General features: G+C 40.4%; 1 protein-coding gene across 1 annotated transcript; it reads left to right on the top strand.

Annotated features, from left to right (window-relative positions):
- The first annotated feature begins 1509 nt into the window (after positions 1-1509).
- LOC310987366 (AT-rich interactive domain-containing protein 3A-like) lies at positions 1510-13947 on the top strand. The gene is made up of 9 exons (XM_083973574.1): positions 1510-1933; positions 2631-3230; positions 8007-8081; positions 8197-8269; positions 9490-9673; positions 10666-10916; positions 11578-11871; positions 11963-12052; positions 12669-13947. The coding sequence occupies exons 1-9, from the start codon at positions 1907-1909 to the stop codon at positions 12806-12808; spliced, it is 1734 nt and encodes a 577-aa protein (XP_083829700.1). The 5' UTR covers positions 1510-1906; the 3' UTR covers positions 12809-13947.
- Positions 13948-22989: the final 9042 nt, after the last annotated feature.

Here is a 22989-nt window from a genome sequence, read left to right as displayed (position 1 = left end):
TTGAAGTAGTTGAGCACATATTAAAGCGGTACTGCTTTTCATGTTGCTTTAACAGAGCAGAGCTTCACTTCACGGTGCATGCCATCAGTGTGTCGAGACATTCTTGTGATGGTCGCGTTTTGCCACCAGGGAGCAGCGTTTCCATGTGAATGTAAAAATCATTCTACTGTATCAGTCCATATTGCATCTGTTTTCATTTCAGGGAGAATTTTCATGCTGATTAAATAAAGTTGTTCAAATAACAATTGGTGTAATGTTATTGCCAACACATAGCTGTAGTATTACAGAAACATTTAGAAAGCAGAACAGAGGATGCTTCTTACAGTTTATCTGCAGCTGGAAAAGTCTTGGCTACTCAAACATTTTGAAAGGTGAAAGCAGCAGACCTACAGTGTACAGTTAGATAACATTTCTGATTTCTATTCATATGAGTATGTGCAAGTTTCTCATTTTCTGCGTTGCCTCCTGGCCACTATCTTTACTTCAGGTATCTATTGAGATGGAGATGCAATAGTATCACCAAGCCTACAGAGAGGAGATATTTATATACTGCATTTTGTATCTGTACCTACAAACAGGTAGATGGGAATGGGAATGGGAATGACTGAGATCCAAAATAAAACAATGTTTGGCTCCCACCGTGACAATTATTTCGATTTACTTTTGTAAGTACACTACCAACAAAAAGCCAAACACCAACAAGAACATCCTGCAAAGCTATTATTTATTGTTTTAATGTAAAGCAGAGTTTATGTTTGCGGTTGCTCAAATCTGTGACTGCTCCATGTGACTTCTAGACTTAACCTAAGCACCGTTTTGCCTTAAGCTCTGTCATCTTAAGCTTAATGAAAGCTAAGTCTTGCAGATTTTTGCTCTTATCTTGTAAACACTGAGCTCATGTCAACAGCATCTGCCTCAGGCTGTTTATAGAAGGGTGGGAGGAAGTGTAATCACAGATTCCCAGGCAGACACTGTTATCACATGTAGCTAGTATGTGGCTGCTCATTAGATGTTCGTCAAGGTGCCAGGATGTAAAGTTATAGTTGGTTTATCGTTTATCCACCTACAAATAAGTCAGGTTAAACCTATGTCTTCTGTTTAGACTTAATGCAAACCACCATCTTACTCAAGACTACAGCTGTTCATTTATTGAGGTGAAAAACAAGGATGGTTGGACCCACTATGAGATCAGGTCAAACATGTGACCTGGAAACCTGTCTTATTTCTTTTTTTCTTTTTCTTTTTTTTAGATCATTTTATCCTGGTCCAAAAGAAAATAAAAGAACAATAACTACCTAATAAATAAATTACTTTACAGCCAGAATGAATTTACACTGTGAAATGCAACCAATTAAAGAGTGAAAGGAGGGGTGGGGGGAGTAGCCTGTGGATGCAGAGGTCAGATCCATTTGCAATTACCCAAAGCAGCTCCAGGCAAAAAAAAAAAAAAAAAAGCATTGGGATATTTTTTTTTTTTTTGCAGGGGTCATTTTACCTTAATAACAGCGGTGGTTTCGGCTTCAGCAGGGGGGTTTCTTTGTGGAGTGGGCGGGTAGTTGTGGTGAGATGTAGGCAAGAAAACCCACTTTACGAGCTCTACGCACGGGGCGGGCCGCCCATTCATCCAAGTTGGGGGTGTAGGCCACTCAGCCAGAGACAATCAGAGATGTTTGAGTTTCCATGCGCAGTGACCAGGGAGGAAAAGCGCAGAGCGTTATTTACCCCTCCTCCTCCTCAAGCTCCGCTCACTCCGGCCTCCACACGACTACTGGGCTTTTTTCTTTGCTTTTTCCAATAACATTTCACCACAAGAAGCGTTTTCTGCCTCAAAGACACCAACTGGTCATGCGACGCGATTTGCGTGTGCCGGGGGAAAGCAGGAAAAACTAGATAAGACCTGTTGGCGATGATGGATTACTCAAAGGCGCAAATGGTGAGTGTCGACGACCGCTGGCTCTAACGCTCCCACTCGTGTTTGTTACAGTAACAAAGCAAGTGACGGTAAATGTGGACCTCATTAGGAAACATTTGCTTTTGCATTTTACAATTTAGTTTTCCTTGCAGCTTTTGACGAGTTCATATCTTTTTTCCCCCCACATTTATACCTATATTGATCCAGGTTTTCTATCTACACTCTGAAATAAAGTTGTTGTTTTTTTCCATTTGTAAAACCGAATAATCGATTTGCATCGTGAGCTCTTTGCTTTTATTATATTTGAACTAGCGTTACATGAGGACAGGAGAAACATTTGTATCCAGCGACTTATTTATTCTCACCTAAACTAATGCGCTTTGTGTAAATAATTGTCTTAAGCCTTCAAGCTTTATTTCACGCTAATCCACCATGAATGTGCTCTGCCAGGCCCAGACAGTTTCAGGTTAATTTGAATCTTTGTTTGCATCCAAAGCAAATAGGTGGCCCCTAATCTCATTCAGACTACACATTTAAACAGGAGTTTGGCAAAAGGTTAATTCGCCTTATTTAGCCCCTTTCTGTACTTGTTGAATGCAGCTTGCATTATTGATCACTTTGGGTTATTTCTTGCAGCATATGAAAGCAATAACACCAATTATAAGACATTTTCCGGCTGAACTTCTTAATCATGGTGATTTGTGTGTTTTGTCAACAGTCGGTCTTATCTGAGGAGGGCAGTTCCAGTCCTGTTGGGGTGAAGCTGGAGGCGGTGATGGAGCAGCTGCAGAGACAACAAGAAGCAAAACTGGAGATGAACCTGCAAGAGAAACAACTTCTTCAAGCTCAGCTCCTGTTTGCTCAGCACGCTGCAACAGCCAGAGCCGCCGGGGCCAGACTGAACCCGGCCCTGTTTGGTAAGACAGACGGACAGGCCTTTCAAGACGTCCAACAGGCTTTGAGCAGACATCTCAGCAAAATGGATCCAGGTGAAGATGATGGCGACACCGACGATGACATGGTGGAGCATGATGATGTGGAGGAGGATGAAGACGATGAGGAGGAGGATGGGGAGGAGGAGAACGGGCCTCACCAGCTGCAGCAGGCGAAGAAGCCTCGACTCCAGCAGGTTCCTGGCTTCCCCTTCCCTCCTTATTCCACATCTCAGTCCGCTGCTGTGAAGCCCATGTCTGAATCTTCACCTCCAGCAGTAAAGCAGGAGCGTGAGGAGAAGGACATATCGTCTCCCATGGGACAACACGCCTTCACTTCACCCAATGGCTTCACTGACTGGGGCTATGACGAGCCCTTTAAACAAGTAAGTTGTCTTTAATTTAAATTCCAAAATTAAATGGTGTTTCTTTTGCTTCTTTTAGAGTCTAATCTTTAATTTTCAACAGATGCATAATATCCATTGTAATATTTCAGTCTTAATATATTCTATTGACTACAGTAATTGTTTGACGTGGCCAGAGCCTCATCTAATTTTTTTCCAAAGACTCTCCTCTTCAGCATGTGTGTGTTCTGCCTCCTATTATGCTCCATTGTCCTCTTCCTGCTGAGAGTCAAACCGCAGTGCAGCCTGCTCTGCCTGCTGTTTTCTCACATGTGGAGGAAAAAAACTATCCCTTTTGGCAAGATGCCCAAACTTGATAGTGTTTAAATACCGTCCAGGCTGGAGAGCTCGCCTCCTTCCATACTTCACCTCATGTCTCACACTTTGGAAGAAGCGTTCTCGACATGGCCCGAGTTAATTGGTCTTGGCCGTGGTCCAAACCTCACTGTTCAAAGCAGCTGGGTCAGGACTGACAGAGATGGAGTTAAAATGAGAGCAGAGGATTAATGAAATGGCCTCAAGTATGTGTTAAATGACAAAGTTAGCTTTGAGGGTTAATTGGTCTGAGGACATGCTTTGACTCATGATTTTTCTCCTCTTTGCATGAGCCGTGTCTCCATTCAACATGTAAAGACTGTATTAAACATGACATCTGAAGCCGGTATTTACGAGCATGTTTCCCAGCAGATATGTTTAACTACTTATAGGAAACATAGCGTCTCCTTGTGGAATTTTTTTCATCTTTATGGGGCCTGATCTGATTGGTTCTTCTGTGTATGTTTCCCTTGAAAAGGCCCCACTTCAATACAATACATTATGATTAATGAGGCCTGTGGGCTGAGGGACGGTTGGGTTAGTGCCTCACAGCATACCAGCAAGCAACTACCCATAAAGTTTACGTACAGTTTGTTTCAAGAGAGCAAAGTAGGATTTTGGTAGTTCTCATCAAGTTTATACGTATCTTGTAGATTATCCAGAGGCATTTAAGATTTTTCTTTGATTTATTCCCTGATTGTTTGTTGAAAGTTGAGATCCATGAAAATACAAGAATTTTGGTGGACACTAGACTCTGTTCAAAGCTCAACAAGGCCAGGAAACACACCGCTGACATGGCTGCTGCTGGGTGGATAGCTTTGCATAATTTAGCTGTCGCTTGGCAACACTAAATGGCAAGTTAATTTAGCTGCAAGTAATCAATACATTATATGGCCACTGCAGTGGAAATGTGTTTCTCTTTTCTCCGTGCAGCACATGGGGCCTTGAATGCATTAAGAACATTTCGCAGAGGGCAATAATGAGATGAGATGAGACTTTAGTTTTAATTTGGCAGCTCAGATGCAACTTCAGCGTTAATTGAACAAATGGCAGGTGATGTTTCTGCCGCGACCTGCATGTGTCAAGATTTGTAAACATCTTCATGTGAACTCAGTTTATCTTTGAATGCAGTTCGTATTTAAATTAATCAATCCTGTTAACACTCACATCAAGTTAAACTTAGATATAAATAGACTTAATTGACTTAATTAGACTTACCATTGGGCTTAAGTAAAACCTGCAGTCTTTTCTTGCTTTACAACAAAGACATTTTATGTGATCTGCATATAAATAAGTTCACTTTGTTACAAAAAATCTGAAATTTTCTGGCCGGCTGCAATGGTCGTTTCCCTCTGAGTTGTTGCTCACTTTGCAGCATACCTACTTTAAACTCCTTGTCAACCAGACATCTCTAGTTAGCGGTGGACATGCTGTACAAGTCTTACCAAGCTAGACAGCCATTGTTCACTCCTTGCGTGTGGCCTCACTGTAAAAGCCCTTTAATGTTGCTTGGGCGGGGACAAAGATTCAATGTCCGCTTTCAACGCCGGCTCCCAGCACAGCAAGGGGCCGGATAAATGATCTTGACTTATTCGGGTGACTAAAGGCCCAATTATTTGATTTGGATTAAAAAATTTGCCACCCCCCCGCTGTTACACTGTCAGGGATAGGTTTTCACTGTTGCTCTGCTGGAGCGGCCCGATAGTTTAATGAAGCTTATTATAAGAGATAGTTTCCTTCGTGCTCCTGCATTGAGAGTTTTAATGTGACTTTCAAATGAGTGATATTTTTTATAGCAGATACACTATCACAGAACTAAACTACTATTTATAGTAATGCAAATTAACTATATAATTTGTGATTTAAATACATTAAATCATTTGATGACCTAATAAAAGCTAGCCTTCTTTAAAGAAACAAAAGAAACCTTTTCCTGACCTACATACTGAATGCTATCAGGATTCCCAGGGCTTGATGTGTGAAAGCTCTGTGAGCAATTAACTGAAAGCTCTTTGTTAATAGAGCCACAGTAGGTCTCACTTGCTCATCAATAAGGGGGGAAGGGTTTTATTTCTATTTGATGGTGAAAAGACTGGGATGTTTATCTACCATCACATCAGTACGCTGCTGCAGGAGTCGCCCCCCTTTTTAAAAAAGAAAAAGAAATTCTAAGAAAAAGATATTGGACTTGTCAACAGCTCTTCACAAATAGAAACAAAGGTATAGAAAATAATTAAGTAATAATACCTGAACCCTGATAGGTTAGTGTTTGAAATGGTAAAAGTAAAGTGATTTACCGGTTTGAAGGTGATGGATAAATGGTTAAATCGTGGGTAAAAGGTTGAAAGACGTATAGGTTCATGTAAGCTAACAATAATGGATTAACATTTAACTAAAGCTAATGGATAAAAGGTAAAAAAAAAATGTCCAGCTTCTGCTACTACATGAAATCTTGACCAAATGGGTCTAAACACTGAGTTAAACTACATAAAACACCACTACAAGTATCATTTGATTTTTAGGGACCTGGACCGTTCAGAAACCGATTGTTAGCGAGTTTAAACAGGTTTTTTGGCCAGTGGGGAAGCGATACATCGGTTCTAATGAACTGTGCTCTGGGGGCCACATCTGAAGACAAAAGGTTGGGAGCCACAGCCACTTCACACTGTCGCGCAGCTGTTGATTGTGTGCCAGCATTTTGCAGTTTGGGTTGTGTTTTCATTGTAAACACGAGTCAAGTCAAGTAGGACTTTATTTGTCCCCAGGGGCAATTGATTGTGCAGCAGTAACAACACAACACAGTGCAATTAAGCACAGTATGATGAGGGCTTCAAAAAAGAATAAGGAAAAAAAAAAACTACAGTAAAAACGCCTGTTGAGGTATGTTGAAGTAATACTAAAGTGGTTTTTTTCAACTATGGCTGGGTGGTTGAATTTGTTCTCTACTGGAGTATGTAGGAGTGTTTGTGTCTGTCGCTATGGTGGCTATTTGAGGCGGGAACCTGAAGGCAAAGTCTAAAAAGCTCTAGGTGCAGGGGGGTGGGCGCTGTGTGAAGGGATGGATCCTGTTTTTTTTTTACGCCTGTTTAAATACAAGTCAGAGACCTTTATGTCGAGTGGTGTTACAGCCCTACGACCACCCATAGCAGCAAATGTATAAAAGAATAAAAACGTACACAGTAAATCATCGGAGACTTGACAACATTAAATGTTGCTTCCTCAGACAAAAAATGTGCCACTTGTATTTAAAAAAAACCAAACAACATAGTGTTAGAGTCAAAGTTCAGCTTCTTCTATATCCAGACCATTAAAGGAGGAGAGTTGCTGCTGGACTGGAATTCCCATATAAGGCATAAAGACTGAAATGTTATCATTATTAGCTCCAGCTAGGATCAGGCTGTCAGGCTGTACGTTTACACATGAATGTTATGGTGTGTTTAAAGTACAAAATTAGATATTTAAATGAAAATATCAAGTAGAATTAGTATGAAGGGAAACTGGGAAAAGGAAAAACAGTCCATTATTTTCATGAACCCAAATGGTCTGAACCTGTCAAATACTAAAACATGTTTTGTTATTTGAAAGACTTTTGCCTGTTTTGATGTAAAACATGAGCATGAACTGAATGACATGTAAGCATTGGCCTTCATATACCTACAGAAAGCAAACCAGTCACAGATATCCGAGGGGAAAACAAACATTTCACAAGCGGCAACTGTGTCAACAGTGGTCCCAAACTAAATTGAATGTGTTGTCGGCTCTGAAAACAGATTCTAGAGGGGATACTAGAAAAACACACCGTCCACGCACTTACGGTAATTGTAATGACAGAGCCTTCTTGAGTCTTTTTTTCTACCAGTCATGTTTGATGTAAAATCGTGCATCATCATGCAGCTTGTAACTGGGACAATAACCTCTCAGCAGGCTTTTCCACACAGTTGCACACACACTGCCCTCCACGCACATTTTTAACCTTTAACTGTCGTGGTTAGGGGGAGGTGATGGTGGAATAACATGTCACATTAAACTAACTAATGAGCATGAGGCCTTTCATTAATCCCTATTTTGCTGTGCCCAGCTGTTTACTGTAGGACACTCTGATGGTGTTTCGGAAAAACAGGTTTGGACAGAGGAGGTGTGAAGCACCAGAGTCCAGAGAAAAATGTTAGAAATATAAAGAGAGGCTTTGAATAGAGTTCCTATATACTGTCTACAGCATCCCAGGGTATTGTGTGGTTTTAATAATGCTGTGTCTGTGTTTCAGTCTGCTGGTTATGGCATGATACATAAATAAACTAACACAATCTTATCTTATCTGGTTTAAAATAAGGAATCAAAATAATTAAAAACTTGCTTGTATTTGTCAGACTGTCCTCATTAAGTTCATCATAAGAGCAGAGATGACCTGCTGACTGATGTTTCTCTCTGTGGGTGTCTTCACAGAGAGGAGGTGCCATCTGGCCTGAGGAGAATGATGGGGGAAAAGTAAGAGGAGAACCATCCAGAGACTTTGCCAAGGTTAGTGGATTTGGTCGACCCGCATGAACAAGAAAAGTCCAGAGTAATCATAGAATGAAAAGCTAATTAACCTGTTGCTGATGTTTATTTTTAATTTTTTTTTTTCAATTTACAGCTTTATGAACTGGATAATGACCCACAACGGAAGGAATTTCTTGATGAACTCTTTGTCTTTATGCAGAAACGAGGTAAGACTCCTTACTGATCTCATACGTCTTCATCTGGTTATTTGTATTTTATCTTTAACATTAGCATTAAACACTCAGCCATAAACCGCTTGTTTTCTGATCTCTGCACAGGATGAAAAGAGGCACATTTTCATTTTTATTGTAAAAAGAAGTCAATCAACTTCTTTTTACAATAAAAATGAAAATGTGCCAGAGAAATGGCATCTGATACATTACTGTCAGATTTGAAAAAGATTAGGAAATGAATTAATTGACTAATGAATCATAAACCACATTGAACAATACATTCCTATTGAAATACTCTAAGGCTTTTATTAGATAAACGTGATATCATATACTGTATACATATTATGTATGCTGTCTTTCAAACAGCTAAGATGTATGTATATATTATATTGCCCCCATAGGTCAAATTTGACTCTGTAAAGCTACATGTGACTCACATGCACCGTTTTAAAAAAACATTAAAAAGTATGAACCAAAATAGTGCACCATATCCATACAATAAATGCTAAATAAAACTACAAGGAGAAGGAAAATTCAGGGAAAATGCAGGGAAAAACCCAGCTTGAGGCTTCAATTGATTAGTGGTTATGGAGCCGCACAACAACTGTAACCTCTCCTTCCCTGAGGCTGCTGTTGAAAACACAAACTAATGCAGGCACTGTAAGTTTTATAAAAACCCAGTTTTATCCTATAGTTGCTTAGGTTTATAAGATGAAAGAAAAATTTCCAGCTTGGTTCAGCTTTTTTCTGACACGAACACCTCCCAGTCAAACAGACAGTGTCAGCAGTCTTTACTCAGGTGGACTAGGGCCATGGTTATAGCAAATGTGTCTCCGTGACTTGTGTTATTTTAAGCACAAAATAATCTTATTTTTGCAACTGCTTTTTGCCTCCTTCATTAATTGGCTTTTCTTCTAATCGGGATTGAAGGGGTTAGCTGTCCATGTGGTGATTGACAGACACTGCTGCTCTAAAATCACCCCTCCCCCTCTCTCCAATAAATGCAGCAACAATTCTGCTGTTGTGGAATTATCCCCACCCCCACCCGTCTGAAATAAGCTTCATTAGTCTGCTCTACTCACGCAGATTGCACATGCTAAGCCATATTATCTAACATTAACCTCAAAGCCCTCAGGTGGAAAGATCGGAGCGTGTCGTCCATCTCCCTCTCACGACGTTTGTGTGTCAATGTGAATGTTCTGCCGTTTCTACAGGAACTCCTGTGAACCGCATCCCCATCATGGCAAAGCAGATCCTGGACCTGTACAGGCTTTATAAGCTGGTGACAGAGAAGGGGGGGCTGGTGGAGGTTATTCACAAGAAGATCTGGAGGGAAATCACCAAAGGTCTCAACCTCCCCACGTCGATCACCAGCGCGGCTTTCACCCTCCGCACCCAGTAGGTGTCCCTCACATCTCAGACGGAGAAACTCACACTATGATGTAGATTAGAGGAATTAAGTGGAGCTTCAATTTGAGTGACTGATAATGGCGCAAATGTCCGCTCATCTGTTACAAGTGGGGCCCTCTGTGTATAGGAATGGTTAATAGATAGATATATATTATATTATATTATATTTTCAGGCTTTACTATAGTTGTTCTGAGATTATATTTTATAATGGTTATTAGTGCAGTTTTTGCTGTTAAATAATGAAATATTACCACACATTTGGATGCTTTTAAATCACAAACCAAAATTCTCCAATAATCATTGCACACATTCATTAATTTACACAACTGCCCATTAGCTTAAAATGGTTTTCATTAAAGGGACAACAAGGAGTTTTGGAAAGCGAAGTGTTTTCATACTACATTTACCATGAGCCTCCACGCGCACTGTGAAATTCTTGGACTGGCACAAGACGGACGTCTTGCCAAGAATGTTTTCATTCATCAATAATTAAAGTCAGAGGTTCAAAGACGATCAGATACCGTCGTAGTTCCGACCATAAACGGCGATTCGGCGGCGTTATTATCATCACCCGTCGGACAGCGTCCACGAAACCGAAAGTAAGGAAATGCTGGTCGGCTTGCCCACCGTTTAACAAAATAACGATAGAAACAAAACAATATATTTATCGAAAATGGAGCCATTAACAAGTGTGGGTAGCGTAGATTCATCCACATTAATGTGAGACTTTTTTATAACCAAATACAAACTCCTCGTTGTCCCTTTAAGTGTGTCCATGTCTACATGTGAGTGTAATTTGGAAATGTCAGGGTTTATCTTCTTGAATTTCAAGCCCCGCTTGCTTGGTGCATCACAATTACAAAACATTTTTATTTATTGTTCTTCAAAGATTGAGGAATTTCTAATGTATTAGAAATGTATTGAATGCAAAAAGGTTGTAAATCTTCAAATCTTTAACACTGCACCTTCCCCTTGTCAGGTACATGAAGTACCTGTACCCGTTCGAGTGTGAGAAGAAGGGGCTGAGTTCTCCTGGCGAGCTGCAGGCTGCCATCGACAGCAACCGCAGAGAAGGTCGACGACCCAGCTACACCAACAGCCTGTACCGCTTCTCCCCCTCCCCGAGCTCTGCTCCACACGCCCTCCTCTCTTCTCCCACCATGCAGACCACCCCCATCGCACACAACGGCCTCAACACATCTGCTAGTCCAAATCTGAAGAGAAACACAGGTATGACTTCAATTGGATTGAGCGCTGGTGTCTGGTTATTTAAAAACTCTTCATCTTGTTGTTTCAAAGTGTTGCTCAGACTTTCACAACCAGCTCAAATTCTGTATTGTTTTGGAGGACACTTAAAGCAGCTACAGTTTTAACTGTTTTTCTAGTTGAAGAGAGTATTTCAGTTATCTGACAGGGTTGTATGAGATAGTCAGTGTGTTATCTGTAGTAGATTTGTATCGGTGCGCTGCCAGTTAGGTGAGGTTTGCCGTTTTGTACGTTTTCAGCAGAAAAAAAGTCGAATATCCCTTTAAATGGCTGCTTCATGTAAAGTATTTTCAGTGTGTTATCTCAACAACAGTGCTCTTTTCTTTCCTCTGCTGTGCTACATTTTTCTCAAGTGCGGAACTACAGTATTACACCTACAGCACAAACTGTACCGCACTGAAGCAGCAGGTTGCCTGAGCGATAAACTTCACTTAGTTTTGATGGGAAAATGAAATGCTGAAAATATCATGAACCTTGACCGCCAGAGGTTTAAATCTCACTGTACATTTAGCAGATTGATGATGAAATGGATATTTTATCAATGTACGGTACATAGGTAGGATTATGTTTCAGATAAATTATGAATTGCTACAATGTTATATTTCTTTTCTTTTACCCCTATTAGATGACACCCCCACCTCTGCAATACCCAGCCGCCTGCCAATGGCTCTGGCACTGGGGCAGCATCAGCAGCAGCAGCAGCAGCAGCAGCAGCAGCTGGCACAAGCTGCCACATTAGAGCATCTCAGAGAGAGGCTTGAACGTGCAGCAGGAGGAGGTGCAGCCGACGCTCCAGAGAAGAAAATGATGCGGCTGGCGGAGGAGCAGCAGCGCCTCATGCAGCAGGCCCTCCAGCAGAACCTCCTCGCCATGGCCTCGCATTTCAACCCCATGAACCTCAAGCTGAACAATTCATGTGGTGAGCTGCCGTGACTTTACAGACCTAATCACTGCTTAACATGAACAAAGTCAAAGTCCATTAATTGAAGGTAATTGTTGTTCTCCCACAGAGGGCAAACAGGATTTGTCTCTGAGCATCTCCACTAACGGCGCAGCCAGTATCAGTGTATCTGTGGAGGTGAATGGTACCATTTACTCTGGTAAGTCAAGGGTTAACATGTATTTTTATCAATTTTTTTATTTTTTGAAATCATTTTCCTGATGTCATTAGATAAAACAAATACATCTTTTATGTAACCTGTTCTATCAGTTTTATTGCACGGTACGCTCTCAAGAAAATTCACATTCTTATCAGATTGCAATTCACTTTTCATCAGTGTATTGAAGAAGTACAACTACAATCTGAATTTACTATTATATACTACTTTAAGGAAATGTAGAACATTTTGGAAGATGTGCTTATTATCTTTCCTAGCAAGAGACAAGTGTAGGTCAGATGATATCATCACCTTTGCGTGAAGTAGCCAGAACCAGCAAGAGGTTAAAAGATGGGAAATAGAGAACCACCCGACCTTGTCCTGTCATGAGGAAACACAACTCTGCCCACCAGCCCCTCTAAATCTGACTTTTAAATGAGCATTTGTGGCAGCGAGATTATTTTTGTTGCTTTGTTATCTGCGTGTTAGCATTATCATTTTTAAGTTCCTTTCCTCTGTGTAGTGAGCAGCAGGTGAAGAGACGGTAAAACATTTCTACAGTCATTTGTCTAAATACAACAAACCCTCATCACTCATATCCTTTCTCTGATCTCTGTAGGAACACTGTTTGCCCAGAAGGCAGCTGCTCCCGTGGCTTCACAGGCTGTAACTCTGGCAGGAACAAGTGGTTTCAGTGCCCTCTCCTCCTCACACAGTCCCTCATCTTCATCCTCCACCTCCTCCAAGGGACCAAACTAAGGCTAACTGGCTTTTCAATCTGTCCTGGCTGAATCATTTCACAGTATTCCTCTCTTGTCAGACAAGGACAGCATGAACCTGAGCAGAAATCAGCTGCAACATGAGACCGTTCCATTTATTATTATTTTTCCATTACTTTGGGAGTGTAATGTGCTTTACATGACTCTTGCTGAAGGACATTGGTGTTTTACCTCAAAACTGACCATAATGTAGATTCAGATCACAGTTTACCTTAGTGCCTGTCAGACGCTTTTGTTTAATTTAGTTCAACCTATGTGTCAAAGGATTTATAGTTTGTCCAGAAGTGTCTTTAGAGCAGAAAAGTGCACAGTGAGAACCAATGCCAAGTTGGGAGCATCAACTACATGTTTAGAGAATTATCAAACAGGTCTGTATAGCTGCCTTTTTATCCATAGTGATCAGTACAGCCGTGTGGTTGCCAAAGTGCAGTTAATGAAGACCAAAAAGCCGTAGCTTAGTGTCATAGTTCCTGCCTGTAATGGTTTCGCTGAAGCCATTTTCCTCATCTCTGCTGATAAAAAAAAAAAAAATCTGGTTTAATGAAAAGCAGCAGCTTTCAGGGATAATGTACAACATCAGTTTCAGGAGGTGGGTCTCTGAAATAATCAAGTGGAATTTAAAAAAATTGGTTGTAGGTTTGTTGGATTTTTTTATATTTTGTATTGTTTTATTTTTATTTTTTCTTTAAAATGTTTTATTTAATCATATGGTGCGATCTGAAAAGTGCATACCGTTTTTTTTTCTTGTCAGTTGTGAATCAAATTTGAGCAACAAAGTTTCTGTGGGGACTATGTGTAAGAGAGAAGTGGTACAACATTTACCTCATTTGAATTCCCATGTTGGTAAGTCCCTCTGGAATTTCTTCTGGACTCAGGAATGTCCTCTGGACACATCACTGTTAGAGTCTATCTGTTGTATTTGTATAAACACAGAGAATGTATCGTTAATGACCTCAGGCTTTTGACAAGTGAACACTGAAACAGTGCTACCTCACTCTACTAGAGAAATATGCAATACCTAATGCAGCATGTGTTGAAATAGCCATCTGCTGAGATATACTGTATGTGGACAATCAGATAGACATATCATTTCAACTGTTGTTCAACAATTTCACTGTGAACTTGACAGCTGTTAAAAAAAAAAAAAAAAAAATCAAGATTGATGTTAAACTCTGTTCTTTGATTAACATATTTCTTGGACATGTGGCCATGAGGAATAAAGCAATTGTGAGTGCAAAGATGAACTTTGTGCTTTATTTGTGAGCTTTTACATTTGTGATGTTATGGCAAAAGACGAAGAAGAAGAAATCCCTAATAAGAAAGGTTTGATAATATGATTCTAAAGTTCACTTATAAGCCATTTTTTGAGCTTTCAGCATGAAATGAATGAAATAAGGTGATCAACTTTATATTGGATCTTCTTTCAAAACCTGTGTTACAAAGGGTTTCACAGTTACAAATAAAATACCAGTGGTAACTAAGTACATTCACTCACATACTTCCAGTAGAAATTCCACAAATATTCACAGGGAAGCATTGCACTTTTCACTCTGCTGCTTTTATTTGGCAGTTTTAGTTTGTTTTAACTGTACATATTAAGATTTTACAAAGAAAACATTTACACATAATAGTCTACATAGTTTATCAAATGATGCAATACTGAGCATCACATTGGACTGTTAAAATGAATGGCATCTAGACCAACTACAACCTTAAGTTTCTACAAACTTGTATCTCTAATAATAATTCAGCAGCAGTACAATATGATCTAGCATAACTGCTGTTTAAGTAAAGGAGTTCCTCCGTCACTGAGAAAGAACAAACAAAAACTAGACAATTTCCATGCAGGAATTTTAAAGATGCCACTGGATCTCCATGAACATGGAGAATCACATCTACAACATTAAGGTCAAGACAGAACTCATCAGACAGACACATAATCATCTTTCTCTGACAACGAACAGCTGTCAACCTGTGCTTGTGTTATGTGTGACAGTCTCACACAAACACACACAGAAGTCTCCAATGAAAGAATACATAAGCGAGTTGCCAGATGGGGGCAGCATTTCCTTCTCTGCAGAAGACCCACACACTATATCAGTCTGTTCGAGTCTTATCATGAATCAGTATAAACATGCATGTTTTGCAGCATTTCCAGTCGATCATGACTTTGGTGTATCTGTTTTCAATATCTTTAAACTTGAACCTTACACAAAGAACAGTTAACAAGTTAGCTTCCCTGCCTTGGGTTTAATCATCAATTTATTTGTTTGTAATTGCTACACAAGTGACAAACCAAATGTAAATTTCACATCATATTAAGCTTATCATGTGTGGATAGTCTGTGTTGAGAATTAATTCGTGAACTGTGATGTAGAGCAGAACTATGAAAGAAGCTGTACTAATGGAGATAAGAGCTCATGGGTCAGGGGATGAGGACGGGGGATGGGTCGCAGGATTTACTGTTGGGATAGTTATTCTATATTGACACTGCTGGATTGGCATCTGGAACAGTGTAGAAAGAAAGATGCTACATGCACAATTCAGAGGTATTACGAGATGGATATCTCCGCCCACGCTCCCCGCCAGCCAGGGAGGAATAATACCGGTCAAGTCATACTGCAGATGAGGGGATCACTGTCCTGGGATGAAGACTGGAATGTTTTATATGTACAAAGTTAGGACAGAAGAATGACTTTCCAGCTTTTAACTGGGAAATATAGTTATAGCTTTAAAGACAACCTGACTATAACTTGTTGAGGGGGATCCATCCTGAATGAGTGATCTTTTTTTTTATTTTAAGGAATCTAGTATCATCATGTAATATGTAGGTGTTGTTGATAAGTTTGTTGGTCATTCCTGAAATCCGGTTTCAGTATGTTTAGGATATTTTAATGGGATACAAATATTTTGTGCCTTGGCTTTCCAAAACAATGTTTGACTGATCCTCTGAATCAGAAAGGAACATATCACCAACAATGAAAGCTGGAATGTGTTTTCATCCGTCAAGCCGATGATTTTCTTCACTTGGACCTCAGTGTTTCACTGGACACTTCTTTAGGAACAACTTCTGCAGACTCACGGTTGGCACCATGCCTTACCATGATGAGGCGTACCCAGGTCAGCCTCTCTGGCAGTCTGTGCTGCTCTTCTGCTGTAAGGGTATGATCGAGGGCATCATGGTCATACTCTTCTTCTGGCTCCTGGTGCAGGTTCTCTTTACCAAGCAACTAGAAGGTACGGTCTTAACGGATGTTGAGTATTGTTTTTTCAAGACTAATACAATGCTCATGTGTCTGTGCATACATTAAAAGTGTTACTGGTCACTGCAATCATTCCTCCTTTCCATACTGTGACCGTAAAGTGATCTGTAATCACTTTAGAAGATAATTTCATACGACTCTTTTAGACTGAAGCCCTATGCTATGCAATTTCACACAGATCAAGGACTGTGGATTGTGCTTGGAATCTCAACAGGAGAGGCATTGTAATTTTAATGTAAATAAAGGCTTGTGAATATTGTTTTAAGATACAATTTGAAAAATCTCTACTTAAACATGAAGCTCTCAGGCAAAAGTTGGTAAAATATTACATTAAGCCTATCATGTTAATCCAGGAGCCGAGTAAATTATAGTTACCATACCAAAACAGTTACCATATAACTCGCTTTATTTTTTATCTCTTATGTCTGCAGTTCACCTCCAAATTCTTCTTCTGGTTGGGCTGATCGTCTTCTGTCTCAGTTTGGTCCTGGGATGTATTATATGCTGGAAGAAAAGTCAGATTTGTCCAGTGAAAGACAAAGATCCTGTGACGTCAGCGCCGGGTCATGCTGAGCCTGTGACCTTTGCCCAGAGCCAACCTCCCTCTGTGGTGACCACAGCATCCAGGCAGCAATATGAAGAGCTGGATGGAGATATACTCGAGTATCCCTCTGCGTTCACTAGCCCCGCCCCGTCTGAGCGTGAATTTACCTCTCAACCATTTTCTCATCAAGATCAAGCTGACTCTGAATGGCAGGAGCAACCAAAGTCTTATTTTTCTTTGCGTCGGCTCAGCACACCGCCGCTATCGTCACCCCTTTATAAACCCATAGATCCCAGCCATGTGTCCCTGCCCTCATTTCCTAAACTGGGACTATTGTCCAAAACATGTAAGGCACTGCAGAGACGCTGCACTGTCACTGGGGATAGAGTATCTTACAGTGAACACAGCAGGCTCACTAGCCATGGTGCTGTCTCTCCCTCTATGCCTGAAGAACAAATCCCATTAGCTCCACTGAGCTATGGCTCCAGTGCCAGCTGCAAACAGACAATATCACCAAAACCTTGCCTCCATTTCACTATGGCCTTCTTTCCAGAGCAGCAAACCCTGACAGTCACTGTCCTCAGCCTCAGTGGGACACCTTACAGACTGGAGGACGTATCTGTGCTGGGCAGTCTACTGCCTCTGCACCCTTCTCCAATACAAGCCTGTGTCCAGACAGGCCTCAGCCCCGAGCCACACAGCCTGGTGCTGCATTTGAAGGTGAGCTCTGTGAAAGAGCTCCAGAGGTGCACTTTCAGAACAGCTGTATACACTCGGGAAGCTCACAGTCTAAGGGGAACCTTACTGGGTGAAGTGGAGGCTGAATGTGGAGGAAAGGACTGGACAGCAGAGTATCCACTGCACTTCACAAAAGAACTGAATCCAAACAAAAGGAAACTAAAAAAGGTAGTGATGTATTGAATTAATATCTGTGATCACGCTGATCTCTTTGGAGGCAATGGAGCAAAAAGCAAATTATTTTTAACTCCTTTTACCACCCATCACCCCTTTTGAGCACCTTTAGGAGCTTAAATGAACATTCAAGTTCTACACTGGAGACATACAGTCAAGTTGGGGGTTGGGGACCCTGTAAAAGTTGCCATGCATGGAGGTTATAGTTTGAAATAAACAATTAGCTTAATGTATGTGCTACTGTTAATATCTTGAGCTTATGTTTGTGATTTTATTGTGCAACAACACAACCGTCTAATGCTGCATTCGCTCCTGATTGAGGTTCTCTCTCTGCTCTTTGAACTTTTGCCCTCTGACTCCAGAGTTTGATCTCCCAGGATGCACTGCTGTGTAAGGGGCTTAGCTGTCCTCCACAGATCTTCATTTTGCTCCAGTATCAGACTGCAACCCACCACATCAAAACCACCATCCTCAGAGCAGATAACCTTGACAAACTCATTCCCACAGCAGTGGTACCAGGTAAAACAGCATAGTCTGTCATTAGAATTTGATGAAATGTGTATTTAAGGTAGAGATCCCGTAAGGACATCATGCATAGAAGCATTATGTAAGCGTGCATGGACGGTCCTAACTTTTGTCTTTCAGGGGCAGAGGTAAAATAATTCCCTATGTTTGCTTTTAATGTTTTGGGGATTAAATGATGTCTTACAGGACTTGAGTGCAGCAGGAGATCATCCCTTTTTATAATGACATTGTGGTTTAATCCTTCACTATTCACAATCCTCAGGAAAATGTTCCAATCTCCTCTGGATCTCTGATCTGACAGATCTAATCTTTGTTTGCATTAGCCTGTCTCAGCATTATTTTTATTGCAGACTGGCACATCCTGTATGCAGGGCCATTAGATTTTATGATATCTCTTTCATGTGCAGTATGTCACATAAGATAATCTCTTTTTGCTTGTTCATGAATATTCACACACTGTAGAGAACAGACTTACTTCTAAAAACAGAACAAAACTGATACATGACAGATTGAAAATATTTGCTAGTCTTTGACCGCATGGTTGACACCAACAACAAAAAATAAAATAAAAGACACCAGACAAAACTGCAATATTAACAGGACCTTATGGACTACCTTTGACATACAGTCATATAGTTTCATTTTACGGTATTTTAATGTTACTGCTTTGTAAAAGTTTTCTCTCGATTCCTTTTGAATCTTAGTTTCCATGTTGAATTATTATTTTACAGTAAATATTTTTCACGTTTCCTGTGTACAGAATACCAGGTGGTGATCAATCTGCATCACCAGGGAACTGTGATCAGCAGCAGAGAAACTAACGGAGGCTCCTCTACTGTGTGGAACGCTTCTTTCCTGTTTGACCTTCCTCCTGGAGACATCAGCCAGCTGCCCATCACGCTCGAGTTCCTAATCACGCAGGTAAGAATGGCTTTGGGAGCTCACAATCACATCATAAAATGTACTTTGTAAATGACAACATTTATCTGTTTGGTCACCACCCTGTGGATTTCACACTCTGCTCCTTCCTTATGAATCAGGTGCATTCGGACAGTAAAGTTCTTGGTCGAGTCTTCATTGGTGCGGAGACTGCAGATGCAGGACGTGCTCACTGGAGGGACATGTGCAGTTTGCAGGTGGAGCAGGCACGCTGGCACAACATTCAGCAAGAGCCACTATAGAACACTGACACTCGTGTTTAAAAATCTGTTTTGATACCAGTGGACCTGACACAAGGTGTAAACTCATTTCTCACTTTAGTGTAAACATGGCCTTATTTCAATGTATGAATCAGTGAAATCTCCTATGGGACAGTACTGTAACCATACAAAATCTTATCTCAGAGTTTATAAAATTATGTATTTGTAAAATGTAACCCGACACAGTTACCTATATATCAGTAAACAAAGGAATAACAGTAATTTAATTGAGAGAATAAGTCACTCACACTCAGTCCTCTAAAATACACTGTAATTTATTTCACGTGTGAATTACATTTATTACACACATATGTACTTTTTACTCTCATGCATGTCTGTAATTCCACAGTTATTTTGCAACATGTTAGAAATATTTTGTTGGCTGTAGAATTTAATGAATGTAAATATGGTGTGAGGAACCATATAATGTCATTAAAATAAAACACACTTTTGCCTGATGTATCTTGGTGGTTTTCATTAACACTAATGACTGAGGTAAAAATGCTTTATTATCATTATTATGTCACACAGCAGCTCTCTGTTAGACTGAGCCACACAAACATCACAATCTTTGGTTATGGTTTATAAGCATCTGCTGAATTTCATCTTATCATAGGGTTATATATATAGATCTGATTAGGCCTGTGTAAAAAACATACTATCAGACTTGCATACGGCTAGTCTTTCCAAACGTAAGACACATCACTCTCCATCCTCTCCCTCCTCTTCACCTTCATCAGGGCTGTAAATGTCTACAAGCTGAGCCTGGAATATCCCATCAGGATAGATGGAAGTGGTCGTCTTCTGTAGGACTAGCTCATCTGAACCATTAGCTGGGAGAGGCACTATAATATCTGAAGGCTTGTCTGATCCTTTTTCTGCAGCAGTGTGAAGATCCTGGATTGGCAACTTGAACCTCACAGCTTGAATCAGAATAAATAGAATAACATCATTAAAACAGGATCCATATTTCCAAAGGTCAAGTCTGTTCTACACATGCAGGGGGAAGAAAACAAAGGGAGATAAAGAAGGTCAGTTCATTCAAAACAGGGATTTAACATTATTAAATGACATGCTCCATATTTGTAAGTCCACGTAGTCAGGGTTTCTGGATATGTCCCTGTTTGGCATAAAGAAAGAAGAATCTAGTAATGGCTCCCCAGGGTTCAATATAAACACAACATAGACGCAAATCATAGCACACACATCTACACTACTGATTACACTGACACATGCATTTTCACCTTGCAGCAGATTCTCATTTCTGGCGTTCAGATCGCTGATTTCTGCTCTCATAGCTGACATCTGGCAATAATGGAGAGAGTGGTTTCAGATCTCTTTTTTATGATGATTGAATGCTTCCAAATAATGCATTTATTTTTTTAATCTATCAAAGTATTTCAATTTAATTCTATTTTCAAGAGTTGGCTGCCAGAATAAAGACATTAAAGACCTTTTATTTATATGATTCTCATGTGTGTTTAATACTATGTTGATACTGAATATGATGTCTGAATATTATTAATTCCCTTTCTGTTTTCATACAGCGGTGGGCTCAGGCCTTCGTTGGACGACAGTGATATACTATAACTCTTGCCCATCCTCTTATGGTTGGGTCAGATGTGTTCCAGGCGAGCGGTTCACTCCTCAGCTTCAAATCCGATTATTTACCCAGTAGAAAGGGTCATATGTGAGATTATAGCTGAACTGCGTTTCACATGGAGTTTAAGTGGTTATGCAGACGGGCTCACACCCCTCCCCATGTACTGTATGCTGTTTGATTAAAGCAGAGGCTGGGATTAGTGCTGTCTGCACATATGTGTGTGTGTGTATGTAATAAATGAATGTGAGTGTAGCTCTGTTAATTTCATGATATCATCTGTGTGCAACGATTATGCCATTAATGATATTAATTTGCATCTGGTGCTGATGTGGATACATTACTTCTGAAACTCAGTAGCATGCAGCCAGACAAACACAGAGGGTCTTTTAAGTGGTGTGTTAGTGGGAGGTTTATGTTGATGCTTTAGTCATTTAGCCGGTGCTCTTAACAGCCAGATTCTGGACAAACAGGACACAGGCATGTACGTCATACACACATGACTTGTGAAGATGAATTTTTCATGGATTTTTTTTGACTTGGCAATGACTAAACTTTCTGAAATGTAAACAGTCCTAACCTGTTCTCTCTGATTGTGGAGGTTTTCCTCAGCGTGATCCTGTTCTGCTGGTTCTTCCTCATCTTCCTCTCCTGCCTCCTCATCTTCCTCAAACACTGGCATCAAACCTGAGCTCTGCTGCCAGCCCCACCTGTCTGCTACGCACTGAAAGACATTAACATAGTTTGTGGCTGTAAGTTAGTGTGATCTATTTCCCTTCCTTCAGGATTCTTATATTTTTGCATTTCTTAACCTTACAGCTTTTGTGGGAGTCCAGTCTTGAGATGCAGAGGTTCCAGTTGGAGCAGCTGCTGGTGTGTTTTCAACCTTTCCCATCTCCTTCCCTTCTCGCTCTTTGAACAAACTCTTTAACTGCAAAATGTGGTAAGATACAGTATAGCCCCATTAGGAGTTGTGTTGGCATTTGCAACAGGTATAAAACAAAACAGTAAGAGCACAGCTAATGCATGCTAACATGTCCACAATGACAATGCTAACTTCAAAGTGTTTAGCGTGTGAAGCCCACCTTTGACTGTCTTAGTTTATGCTAGCATTCTAACATGATGGAAGCTTTTACATCTATTATGAGTAAAAGTATTAATATTACAGTGTAAAAATACAAGGGTTGTTACAAGGGAAAAGTCCTACTTTCAAGTGTTAGCATCCAAATATGCTCAAAATTAAGTAAATGTTGTCATTGAGTAGAATGACACATTTCCGCATCAAAGGACATGATGATCCTGTTGAAACATCACGGTTTATTTTATTTTATTTCAAGTTAGTTGGTGAATTTAATCTAGCAATATTAAAATAACATCAATTCCTATCTGTTGCTTTATATTTTGTATCATTGATTTCTTTCTGCAGGAGTTGTACCTGGCACTGCCACTTGCATCAGATGTGTATTTCTGTTGTTACTATGTGGCCAAAAAAACTTCAAAACCACAGATATCAACTAAGTGGAGCTAGAGGAAAGTAGGATGTGTTCTCTGCAGGAGGTTGAATGCCTGTTGCAAAACAGCAATTTATCTAATAGTTGCTGACATATTTGACTCTGACACGGAGAGACAGCCTTGATTTGTCATTCAGAGCCACATAGCTGGACAAAACAAGTTGAATTCAAGTCGTATTGATACCTGCTCAGTGACCATTCTCCTCTGCTGGTCTGCCTCTAGATTAACAGGATGGACGGTTTTGTCCTTCCCATCTTCAGCAGGTGGTTTCTCATCTTTAACCTGCAGATGAGGCATCTGTTATTCATGATATTCATCACCACATGATGGACAGGTCTTTTTCACAAACCTTACCGAGCAAAGCTGCTTTAGTGTTTGAAGCTTCTGGACAGCCAGCATCTTCTCCTGCTGCAGCGTGCTCGCCCTCTTCCTGCTCTCTAAAAACAGGAATAAGTTTTGGAGCTAAAAAAAAAAAAAAAAATCATCAGAACTGTTTTGAAAAGCAGGGTCCTACCTTCCAGCTGGGTCTGTAGAGGGTCGGAGACGTTTGAATGGCCATCACCATCTTGGCTGTCTTCAGAGGCCTTCTTCCTGAGCTATCATGAA

The sequence above is a fragment of the Trachurus trachurus genome (genome assembly GCF_905171665.1).
Source record: "Trachurus trachurus genome assembly, chromosome: 6".
In the NCBI taxonomy this organism is placed as follows: Eukaryota; Metazoa; Chordata; class Actinopteri; order Carangiformes; family Carangidae; genus Trachurus; species Trachurus trachurus.
The sequence above is the reverse complement of the archived record's forward strand: the minus strand, read 5'-3'. Positions and strand labels throughout refer to the sequence as shown.